General features: G+C 37.1%; 1 protein-coding gene across 1 annotated transcript in view; it reads left to right on the top strand.

The window, feature by feature from the left end:
* The window catches only part of LOC122799750 (kinesin-II 85 kDa subunit-like), an 888,373-nt gene extending 876,208 nt beyond the window's left edge, over positions 1-12,165 (top strand). Inside the window, exons 13-14 of the mRNA XM_044069019.1 lie at positions 9,208-9,345; positions 11,124-12,165. Coding sequence (XP_043924954.1) covers positions 9,208-9,345; positions 11,124-11,327 — 342 coding nt within the window. The 3' untranslated portion in view covers positions 11,328-12,165. The remainder of the gene's footprint in view (positions 1-9,207; positions 9,346-11,123) is intronic.
* The last annotated feature ends 485 nt before the right edge of the window (positions 12,166-12,650 follow it).

Below are 12,650 nucleotides of genomic sequence, written 5' to 3'. Positions count from 1 at the left end.
TCTGTCACTAGGTTTCATGACGCTACATTTACTGGCATTAGAAGTGAGGAGATTATGCCTACATAAGGTCTACATTTTTTGTAGACTGCCTTGAGGAATATTAGCATCTTATACAAATAATTTTGTTATGCATGGCAGGAATGTTTTGCTAATAACATGAAGATATTTGGTTATCCAGAGCCGATCTCTTACTATTATATTTTAAAAATATTATAAAATGTTTTGACCCATTAGGAAGACCTCAAGGAATACCACTGGTAAATCCAGCAGTAGTTCTATTAAAAAAAAAAAAAAAAAAAAAAAAATCAGCAAATATTCATGTGGTAACATGTTAAATGATATGCAAATACATGATGAGAAGCTTTGGTAAGAATTAAGAAGAGAAAGAACAAGGAGCGTATCCCCATAGACATAAAACTGGAACTTTAATAAAACAAAAACAAAAACAAAAAACAGGATAAGCGGTTTCGGCATGTGCCTTCCTCAGATCCTGAAAACAATTCCCAGACACAGCTTTTTAAGAACCAACTAACTAATCTAGTTAGAAGGCAATTAAGCAATTAAAACTGAAGCAATAACACCTAGCAGCACTTAACTCCCCATTTGCATGATGCACTTATAACAACACATAGCAAAATACGTGTATTCAGATGACAGAATCAAACTTAAAAACGAAAAAGCAACTACAATTTGTTAAAAATAAACAGCATAAGATACAAAACCCTATGTTAATTAAAACACTGCTATCATAGCCATTATGCAGCTTATAGATCTATCAGAAACTCAAAGCTCACAGTGTTAGCATAGCAGGCTCAAAACCATGATATTAAAGAAGCAACTGTCAGAGCCTGATATATAACAAACAATTAAATAATCACATTGCATATAGGTCTGGTGAACACTCAAGATTCACAATATATACCAAACAAGCTCAAAACTCACCCATTGATGGCAGGATATACTACAGCTCTAGACTTAAAGGGACAAAACATCATGCTCACATCTCTAGGGGAATGAAAGCATGCATAAACACAATATTAAAACCCTTGTTCTATAAGAGATATATAAAAAGTAGAAAATGGACGAATGTAACAAAAATGGATAATATTAAAAAGTCTTCTCAATGGCGAAAGGTCAGTCTTCATTCCTTCAGGAACGGTTTAAGTGGAACAATACCATTGAGCCCTGGGAAACAGTCAGCTGTTAGGTCCATTATCCATTTAGATTCTTCCATTTCTGTCCAATTTGTTAAGTTCCCTTCTCTTATAGTTGGGCGGACCATTGCAAGAACCATAAATCTGAATGTATGAGTGGCATTGAGAGGGTTGGGAGGGTGGTCTAATGGTTAAGGTGTTTGCCTTACAAACACAAGGTGCAGGGTTTGAGTCTCACAAGGAATAACTGGCTAAGCTTAAAATTGCTCGCAAGGGCAGTTAGCTTAGTACTAATCTATGAACCTATGAATATGAGCTTACAACGCTTTTGTGACAACCTTAATGTGTATATCAGATTGGTGCTTAAAAGATTCTTTCTTTTAGCATCCTATTCGTTTTTCCCACATAGAAACATGCGCAAAGGGTGCAGGTAGCAACATAAACCACATTTTTGCTATTGCATTTGGCATTTCCAGAAAACTGATATTTACTTCCTGTAACTGGATGTGTAAAAACATTACTGGTATTAATGACAGTACAGGCTTTACAACTGCCACATTTCCACGTACCAGAATGTGTATATTCATTCCTCTTAGCTTTGCAGCTTATTTGTGGTCCATTTTTTAGTATTGCAATGCAACCTCTTTAGATTTTTCTTGTTCTTAAAACTAAACTGGGGAGTAGTCCCTACTATTTCTCTCAATCTATTATCTGATGTTAACACAGGCCAGTATTTTTTAATTATTTCACAAATTGTAGAGTTATCACTACTATAAGTAAGGCAGACCCTCATGGTCCCTTGCCCTGCTTTAAGACGTATACTATCATCTTTCATCACTCCACTGGTCAATCCATTGATGTTCTGCTGAAAATAATAGGGTCTACCCTTATTCATTCTCAAATCGCTCGCATGATCTATTGTTATTCCTTCTCTAGCTGGCCTATAACCACAATCCTTAAAATCTTGTAACAGCTTATTACTTTCATTGAGAAAAGTGTCATCTTGAGTGCAAAACATAGAGACATGAGTGACTTGATTATCAATCACATTATGGAAAATATGTCTCGGGTGCATACTGGAAAAATGCGCCATATGATTCCTCCACATAGGTTTCCGATACAGCATAGTATTTATCCCTTCAATGGGATCCAATAAGATCTTGACATCCAGAAATTCAATCTCTGTTCTGGACATCTTAACATCGAATCTTAGAAACGAGGTAGTCTCTGTTAAAAAATCCACAAAAATTTAGGACATCTTCCTCACTTCCAGCCTGTAGAATCATAATGTCATCCACAAATCTATTGTAGAGGACCACATTCTCTTTCCATTGATAGTTAGCATTCAGTGTCCATAGCTCCTCCCAATGGGCTAACATGAGATTGGCATAGCTATTCGCACAGGGGGTACCCATAGCTACCCCCCCAACCTCTGCCAATAGTAACTATCTCCATAAACAAATAAATTGTTCTCTAGCACCAGTTCCAATAGACTGCAGACAACATAAGAGTCTAGTTGCCTTTCTCTATACAAATCTTTTATGGCTTCCACACCATACAAGTTAGGAATCGATGTAAACAAACTATGAACATCCATGGTGATTAATAATAAATTGGAGAAGTCATTCATGTTGGTGGTGGCTTCAAACAAATACTCTAAAACTGTGCAGTATCTTTTACTATGTTCTTATAATCACTCAATAGCTTTTTCAGCTCATTTTCCAAGAAGACCGAGAGAGGTTCTGTTGACCATCCTCGGCCTGCCACTATGGGATGCATGGGTGGTTTGGAGCTATTTTTATGGATTTTAGGCAGTCCATTGATAATGGGTATAACAGGGTGTTCTACTATGAAAAATTTGTATAGTTCCTTGGTTATACTCCTATTCATAAGCATCTCATAGAATACATCTTCTATCCTCCTATTCATTGCATCAACTTCTTTCTTTGTAATTTTTGAGTATGTTGCTCGATCACGGAGCATATCCAACATACTTCCCTGTAGTCATCCGTACTCATCACCACCACAGATCCTCCTTTGTCGGCTGGTCTGATGGTTAAGTCCTCTCTAGTTTGTAGTTCTTTAAGAGCATCCAATTCTTTTTTGGTGGTGCTACTGGATTTTGGTTTTGGTATTGGTAAGAATTAATTTCTGTAACCAGATTTCATCACTAAGAAATGGCAACCAGTGTGTGTAAGAAGCATGTTCTTTACCCCCAGAAGGTAATGCTGCTCCAGAAACATTGGGCAATGATGTGTTAATGAAGAGGGAAGGAAACCTGACTCAATTTGTGATGATTTTGACACAGTGGGTTTCTCAACTCCAGCATACAGTGGAGGGACTACAAGTGCCAAATTTCTTTGTGCCTGCCCAAGTGAGAAAGATGATGATTGGCCATGAATTACTTAATGAAAATGGATTTCCAGGAGCAATGCTTCAGTGTTGGTGGGTTTAATGCAAGATTCCGTACCTTGTGGACAAATACCTGTGGGAAATTCGCAACAAGAATGGGTTAATAAGTTGTGTGACTGGTTAAACAAGGATTATACTTTCAGCTCAGATGGCCAGATTCAGGACAACAGGGACATGCTGAACACGTTGAATGAATTTGAGCCCAAGTTAATGAAGGTACATAACCTTCAGTGTGACAATGCTTATTTGCATGAAAGCATTAAGAGTAAGCATGTCTCGAGGGGACTTAGACTGTATAAATTTCCGAATGGATTAGTGAAAGGGCAACCTGAGTGTTACGAATTGTTGGACATGTTTGACTGTTATGGGATTGAATTGATGAAGCTTATTATTAAAATAAACACTAGGAAGATAAATGAACTAATGACTGAACTTGAAAGACTGAATGAAACTATGACTAGTGATGGGCAATTTATTATATTTTCAGCTAAATATGATATTGTGATTGAAAGGGTTGAACAACAAGTGGAATTAAATTTTAAACAGCACAAAAAATTGCTCAGGGACCAAAATGCATACAAGGATAAGGTGGCTTACTCCTTCCCGAATCCTGCCTAAGAGAGAATGAAGTTTCTACCACAAGTGAGAGGGAAAGAGGTCTAAGTGTTAATGGTGACCGATTTGAGAGCTATAGGGACCCTGGGTATAATGAGGAGGAAGATGAAGATTATGAACAAACATACCCCCTTGAGAAGATCTGAAAGGATTCAGAATAAAAATAAAAATAAACCAAATGGTAATTTTTTAGGATTCCCCTCGGGTCAGAAGGGGCAGAAATCCAAGGAGCAGGGTTACCAGTGTAGAAAGGAAAATTACAACAAATAAACTACAGAGTCAATCGTGAGAAGAGAGATATAATAATATCTTTTGAGGGTAAATTACTGAATTATCAGGGTTTTAATGTTTTTAACTATAATAACTTGGAAGTTGACAAGAACTTTTTCTCTTTATTGAGAAAGAGAATAACATTTGTGCCAGCCAATAAGGGGGATGTGGCCCAAACACTTACTGAATTAAAACTATTTACTCGTAAACTCAATTTGTAGCTAATGTTTAAGGATGGAGGTAATGTTTTAGGTGAGGGTGGTAAGACCTTCAAGAGAAAAAGTTGTTTTAGCCCCCAACTACACCCTACCTTAGTAACATTTGAGAAAGTTTGTACTCAGGAAATGTTCGAGTTTTACAGTAATCATAAGAAAAGATTTTACAACCTGTCTAAAGAAGAGGCTAAGTTGTTGAATGAATTCAGGGCTAACTCAAATTTAAGATTGATAAAACCTGATAAAGGGGGAGGGATGGTCATAGTTGAGAAGATCAGTGTTACAGGATCAAAGTGAATACGAAGTGGTGTTCAAAAATGACATTAACATAGCACACAAGAAAATTCAGTTAAAGTTGGAGGATTTACTTTTTCAGGTAATTATTAATGAGGAAATGTTTAATTTTTTGGCCAATGACTATCCTATTATCCCAATTATTTTTGGGATACTGAAGATCCATAAAAACATAATCAAATACCCTTTACCGGCTTATAGTAGTCTCGCACAATAGTACTAACTACTTATTCTTTGGGTATATTTGTAGATAGATTAGTAAGGAATTTTATATTAATGATTGACCATATTTTAAGAGACTCCTGGGATTTTCTTTCTAGGATTAAAAGTGAATTTTACACTGACACTTGTTGTTTCTCCACTATAGACATGATGGATTTGTTCACTTCCATTCAACATAAAGAAGGTTTGAGTTTATTTTATGAAGCATTGATGGGAGGGGCGACCTTAAAGGGCTCCTTGATCAACTTCACTATGGAGCTGATGGAGATTATTTTGAAAAATAATTTTTTTATCTTCGAGGGAGAGTATTTTAGACAAACCTGGGGTGTTGCAATGGTTGCAAGTTGTGCACCATTTTTTGCCAACTTGGTTATGTACGCCTGGGACAGGAGAGACATTCTGGGAGTTTTTATAGTAATTACTGGTTTTGCTATTTAAGGTTTTTGGATGACATTTTTATTTTGTGGAAAAATCCAGGTAAGCAAGAACAGTTCTTACAGTTTATTAATGGGATTTGTAGTTACTTCCAATTTACTTCTGTACACTCTGAAGTGAGAGTTGATTATTTGGACGCAACATTGATTAAGGATTTGAATAAGGGTTGTTTCTGTTCAAAAAGACTTAGGAAACCCACTTTTTTGAATGACTATTTAGATTTTAGTAGCTGTAATCCAATATTTACAAAGACAAATATAGTTAAAGGCCAAATGATAAGAGTTGCCAGGATGTGTTCGGAATTGGAAACTTGTAAAATTGAAATGGGAACTTTAATACAGTTTTTTTATGAACAGAGGATCTTTCCCAGTTAGTACTAAACATTTGTAACCAAGTGATAGAAGGATGGGGGACAAGATATAGGCCTCTACTGGGGGCCCCAACAGTGGGATTACTGACAACACAAATTCCTACACAAATTCTATGGTATTGACCTATGTTGAAATTAGTGGAAGTATGAGGGACATCCTAAATAAGAACTGGGTTTTATTTAAGAGTAATAGGGAACTAATGGACACCCTGGGCAGTAACCCTATGTTTGTTTACAAAACTGATTTTAACTTAAAATGTTTACTGGAGCATCCTATTAACCCCCCCCCCCCAAAGTTTGAAGATTAAAGGAACAGTGAGGTGTGGTGCTTGTAGGTATTGTGCATATATTTTACAAGAACAGAGTGTAATAGTGGGACAGCCACCCATTCAGGTAAGACTAGCCTCTGATAATTGTGGTTCTATGGGGTTAGTTTACATAGCAATTTGTCAAGAATGCCAATATTTTTATGTGGGTAAAACGGAAAGGACATTTAGGAAACATATTTATCAACATCTATGTGCCATTAGGCAAGATAATTTAAACAATGACCTCTACAGATACCTTAAAAATAAACCATCCTGTAAGAAATTTGACTTTGGGATTTTTACAAATTGTGGACTGGGATACTAGAGGGGGCTTTTGGGAAAACAAAATGGGAAGGGTTGAATTCTACTGGAAGCTTAGGACAAATGCTACAGTGGCCCCTGGCATTAATGATTATTTTTATTTTATTTTTATTTTACATTTGTTGACTGGGATAGTCCCACTGGATGCATGTCCATTTTCAGCGGAGGCCCGGGTTGAAAAGTTCCAAGGGTAAGCAGATACAGCATTACATAATACCAGCATTACATATTACAAACAGACTACTTACAGTGATTACATAAGTAAGCAAGTTAAACAAGTTCCACAGGTTAGAGTTAATCCCAAGCGTAAATCAGGATTAAATTAAATTACACAGTAAACTGGTTAACAGATTTTTACACATTCTAGAGAGAGTTAGCCAGGCTTGATACATTGACATAGCAGTTAAGTGCCAAATGTTGTTTGAGTCTAGTTTTAAATTGACCTAAGGTGGAAAGTAAGGTAATATCAGCAGGAAGAGAGTTCCAGGGTCTACGTACAGAGTTTGCAAAGAGAGAATCACTGGCTGTGTTATTAATTTTGCTAGTCTGAATTAGTAGTTTGTTAGAGGATCAAAGCGGTCTAGGATTGTTATAGGGGGTGATAATATTTTTAAGTGCAGGAGTATTGTCCGGATTATAGAGGATTTTATAGGCCATAATCAGTTGGTTATACTGGATTAGGCTGGGTAGTTCAAGCCAACCAAGCTGATTTAGATTGATGCAATGATGTGTCCTAAAAGGCAGCCCAGTGGCAAACCTGGCAATGTGGTTGTAGCAAATTGAGAGTTTAAGGACAGTCTTGTTTAAATTCGAGAGTAGAGGGGATGCATACAGAAGGGTTGAAAGAAGGTGAGAGCGAGCTATGGCAAGTTTAGCTGGAGGGGATAGGAAGGCATTTATTCTGTAAAGTGACCCTAGTTTTTTATTGATGGTTTTGATAGTTTGGTTAACATGTAGGTCGAATTTTAGATTATTATCTATGATGACACCTAATAGTTTTGTAGAGGGGTCAGGGGAGATTATTGTGCCATCATTTGAATTTATGGTAAAGGTGAAAGTGGTAGACCTACGTGTTGTTGAAAATAACAGCATTTTAGTTTTTTTGGGATTTAGGATCAGACAACATTCAGAAAGCCAGTTTTCTACTGTATTAAATGTGGTCTGGGTAGCTGACCATAACTCTACTGGAGATGTCGCCGAGCAAATCAGAGTAGAGTCATCAGCATATTGGATACAGCTGACTTTTGGGATGACAGTATAAAGGTCGTTAATGAAGATGGAGAACAGCAAGGGCCCTAGTACAGAGCCTTGTGGTACTCCAAGGGTGTCAAGTAGAAGATTAGAGAGTTTGTTCTGCCAGAGGACAGCCTGCTGTCGACCATTCAGGTAGGACTGAAACCACTGAAGGGCTCTAGTATCTAGACAGAATGTTTGCAGGGTGTGGATTAAAAGTTGGTGATCAACCATTTTGAATGCCTTGGAAAGATCCAAGAAGAGAGCTGAGGATATATAATTATTGTTGTGATTATGGTTTATGGTATTGGTAAAGGCTAGGAGGGCTGAAGTAGTGCTGTGATGAGGACAGAAGCCATGCTGAGTGTCTGCCATAAGGTGATTCTGGATTAGGTGATGCATGAGTTGTCTATGAATACATTTTTCCATAATCTTTGCAAATGGAGAGAGTATAGCTATTGGCCTATAATTGGAGAATTCAGTAGAGCTGCCTCCTTTGTGAAGTGGGATTACATAGGATATTTTCCAGATGGTGGGAATTTTGGCTTCTACTATGGTTCGATTGATTAGTATTGAGACGGAGTAAGCAATAGCATCAGCTGATTTTTGTAGGTACTCTGCAGGGAGTTGATCAGCAGAAAGTGTAGTGGGTTTTAATTTTTTGATCAAGGTACGGATAAGTGAAGTGGCGACTGGTTGGAAGCTGAACGCGAGTAAATTTCTAGGGGTAGTACTTTCAGGAGCGGGGAGCTAGGAGGTAGTTGGTTAGCTAAGGCTTGAATTGTCTCAGTAAAGAATCGGTTAAAACTGTCAGAAACATCTTCAGGGGGTTTATCAATAGTAGCAGCAGGGATTGGGGTTGAAGTTTTTCCAGGATGTAGTAGATTATTTAAACCTGCCCAAAACTTCTGAGGGAAGAATTATTGTTCCCTGAAACCCATTCTGAAAACCAGATCTTTGTTTTTATAATTATCCCACAGGATTGTTTTAAAAAAGGGGATTCTTTGACCAAGTTTATACATTATTAATGCTTTTTGTGCTTCCTGTTCCCTTGATTGGTTGGGCTGATTCCAAAAGAGGCATTTAAAGTACGTTAATTACGGTTTTAATAGTTCTGATGAAGTCCTGATATGTTAGGACGAAAGCGCTTGACTGACTTTATTTTTGTGTGTAATAAAGATTTTAACTGGTTCAGTATAATTCTTTTCATGTTTTAATAAAGCTGAGAGCTCCACAAAGATTTGTTTTGGTTTACAGATTTCGTCACTAATACAGTTGAGAAAGTGTCATAATCAAATTATATTTAGTTCTGTCTCAATTTTAAAAATAATCCCTCATTGTTTGCTCTGCTCCTCTAGGGTTTTAGTACCACCTCATCACAGGCTGATATAGAGAAGGAATACCATGCAGCACTGTCCCGGAGAAAACAGTTAGAAGCAGATCATCATTACCGTATCCAGGAACAAATACTTCTGATGCAGCTGGAACTTGAAAAGGTAAATCAAAGAGATTGCCAACCTAAGAAGAGTACTTTGCAAAAAGCAGGCATAAATATTCATTTCATGCTACAAATAATCTGTTATTTTTTGCACGATTGAATGTCCCAGCTACCTATATAACGTCAGCAGCATACCTCTGCTTCTTTCCCGCTAATCCAGTATTCATCCATCATTATGTACCATGTGCACCCGATTAGTGATGACGCGGCCCCTGCCAACAAGCCCAGGGAGGTAGTGGGTACCATATGCATCATCTGCAAACTAGCAGCCATGGTACAAGTATTTGCTTATTTTTCTAGCTAACAAAAAATTCAAGGGGAGTACAGTATGCACAAGTCTTACGCCCATGTAACCATGTTCATGTCAATGAGCACATCATCTGTTTAGGTAGTGAAACATGGTTTCAGAACAGTGAATGGGAGGATTCATTGCCTGCCAGTCTTTCTGAGCCAAGAAGGAAAATAATGATTTTATTGGAGGGGCATGTCTGTATCCCAAGAATCCATAATCTAAAATGGAAGAGTGGAAAACACAGCACTGTTGTCACACAAAATATTTTATTATAACCTCACTTCAGATCTAGCATTTTCGTCATGAGGATGTCATCAGAATTTGAAGTTAAACTCTTCATCCCCACATATTTAAAGCATACAAAACAACAATAACATTCCATAATACAAAGTCACATCATTCTCGATTAACATATTGCAGTGGTGCAGTTGTTGCCTCACAGCAAGAGGTTCTCTGGTTTGATTATCGGCTGGGTTGCCCTCTGTGTGTAATCTGCATGTCCTCCCTGTGTTCATGTGGGTTTTCTCCAAGTACTCAGGTTTCCTCCCACATTCCAAAAATATGCATCTGGAACATTTTTCTTTGGGCCTCTGCTGAAAATAGGCTCTGTCCTAGTCAGACTTTCCTGGTCAACAAATGTTAAATAAATAAAATGAGTCAACATTAACCCACTGAGTACATCAAAAGGCAGCAACACAAAACCATCAAAATGCAAAGATGTCACCATACTTGAAATAACAAGGAAAATATTTAACATTTCATCTATTATAACAGTTTAATAGTTTATCATTAGAGTCTAGCTGCTCTTAACTGCAAGTGGCTTGCAGTATAAATTGCATCATTTATACCTGGCAGAGTATCAGCAGTACGTTTCATCTGCCAAAGTAAATCACATTTTTACCCTCCACTAATTCAGGAAGCCCATGTTTATTTGTTCTACCCAGTACTTAAAACACATTTCAAACCAATCAGATACACTGGCCACCTTTATTCTACTTCTTAAACTATTGTACCTGCTTCTAATTAGCGCAACCAAATTACTATTCCATCCCTACTTCTCTATTAACAATCAGACTTGCTTATATCTCTAATACCTCACTCTGTTGTGTTTCTTAAATTACTCCTACCTGCCTTATATGCCACTGTTCTCTCTGTAAAGTCTCAATACAAGGCTTGTAAATTTAATTTATTGAATATCAATATAAATGTTATTATTCTGATTATTATGCTATGTTTTCACTGAAACTGCATTATAAAAGTTGCTGTTGTAAATACTGATTGCATTAAATATGATACCTTGGAGCTTTCCTCCCTGGGCCTCCGAAGAAAAAGGGCACCTGTGCCCAGTAGGACCTTCATGGTAAATAAATAAATAAAACCTTCCTACACTGGTCATTTTCCATCGCACAATCTTTTGCTTATCAATGTTCTTGGCATTCTTCCATAAAAGGGTTCCCACAAGCTCCTGAATTTTGTTTCCACAGGTGTCATCTGATACGTCATCACTGGAATCCAGGGAAATGATGAAGATGAAGAAAGATTACCACATTCTATTGCTGCAGAAGGAAGCCCTGCAAAGAGAAAGGGATGAAGCGGAAGGAGACCTGGAGTCACTGTACATGCAATACAGACAAGAACTGGAGAAACAAAAGGCACACAGTTTGCAGGTCACTAATAGTGTCACTTGAGTAGCCTTAATTTATTTTTGGGAATTACTAGAACAATGAAAGAGAGAACGTAAAAATATTTTACTAATAGAAGTATTTTCCCCTAGATAAGACTAATCATTTAAATGATAAACAGCAGGAAAGGGGGACCTAATTTTTGAGGACCAAACCCCCCTCTCCTATAATGCATGCACATTAGTAGTTTGAAATTCTATAGCTCTTTTCTAGAAACACAGACATTGACAGAATTGTGCAGTGTTATACATTATAAGCAGGTTTTAATTTTAATGATAAAATAGTGAGATGTATGTCAGCAACCAGAGTATGGACATTTGATGCAGGTCACATCTAGTGGTGCACTGTAATCTGATGCAGCATTCATGTAACACTCTCTAACACTTTACACCAGTTTTCAGTGTTCTCATATACAGATATAATGCTTCTCACTGCCTGGAAAATGTACAGATTGATTTACAGAGCTACATTACTCCTGGTGTAACAGTATGCATGTCTATCAAATGTTAGTTTTATTAGCACAGCTTAAAGATCAAGTTAAAAGTGCTGCATTAGAATCACACTGAGAGATTCTATTTCATCTTTTCTGTACTGTGTTATAGGTGCAGGTGTGTAGTGCAGTGTGCAACAGCTTTGGGCCAGATTACAAAAGACTTGCTCTCAGTGTAGTGACTTACTTCATTATAAGGCCTAACTACAAACATGCTTACTACATGAGCCAGATTCCAAAAGACCTGCTCTCAGCCTGCTTTCAGTGTTAGCAGTCATTTACACTAAGAACATATCTTTTGGAATTGGGTCCACAAACATGCTAGTTTCATTAAAAATAAATTTTAAAAACTTATTTGGATTATCCATGGTGCTTTTGTCTTGCCTAGGGTGTGTTTCTGATGTCATATTGCCATTTAGTGTACACATCTACATTTGAAGCTGGTAGTTTGACTGAAGAAGTGGATGAATTTCAGAAGAGTACTTTTAACAAAAGAGGTGAAGTGAAATTCCTGTTTAACTTTGGATTTTACTGGTATGTCTGTGTGGGAAAATCATTTTTGTTTTTAAACATGTCAAATCACTCTGTACACGATGGAAATGCTATCTCTCTCTCTCTCTATATATATATATACATATATATATATATATATATATATATATATATATATATATATATATATATATGGGTCCCCTACACATGATCGAAATTCCAAAAAGCCGACTCCCATATGGCCGAGACTATATAATCGACTTTTGGATTTTCGAACATGCAGAATAGGCATCTCCGTATAGTGCGGAATGGGAAGATTTCCATCTTCCGCACTGTAGTGTGATCTC

This window comes from Protopterus annectens, chromosome 4.part0, assembly GCF_019279795.1.
Source record: "Protopterus annectens isolate FY-2018-M chromosome 4.part0, PAN1.0, whole genome shotgun sequence".
NCBI lineage: Eukaryota > Metazoa > Chordata > Ceratodontiformes > Protopteridae > Protopterus > Protopterus annectens.
This window is presented reverse-complemented; position numbering and strand designations above follow the sequence as displayed.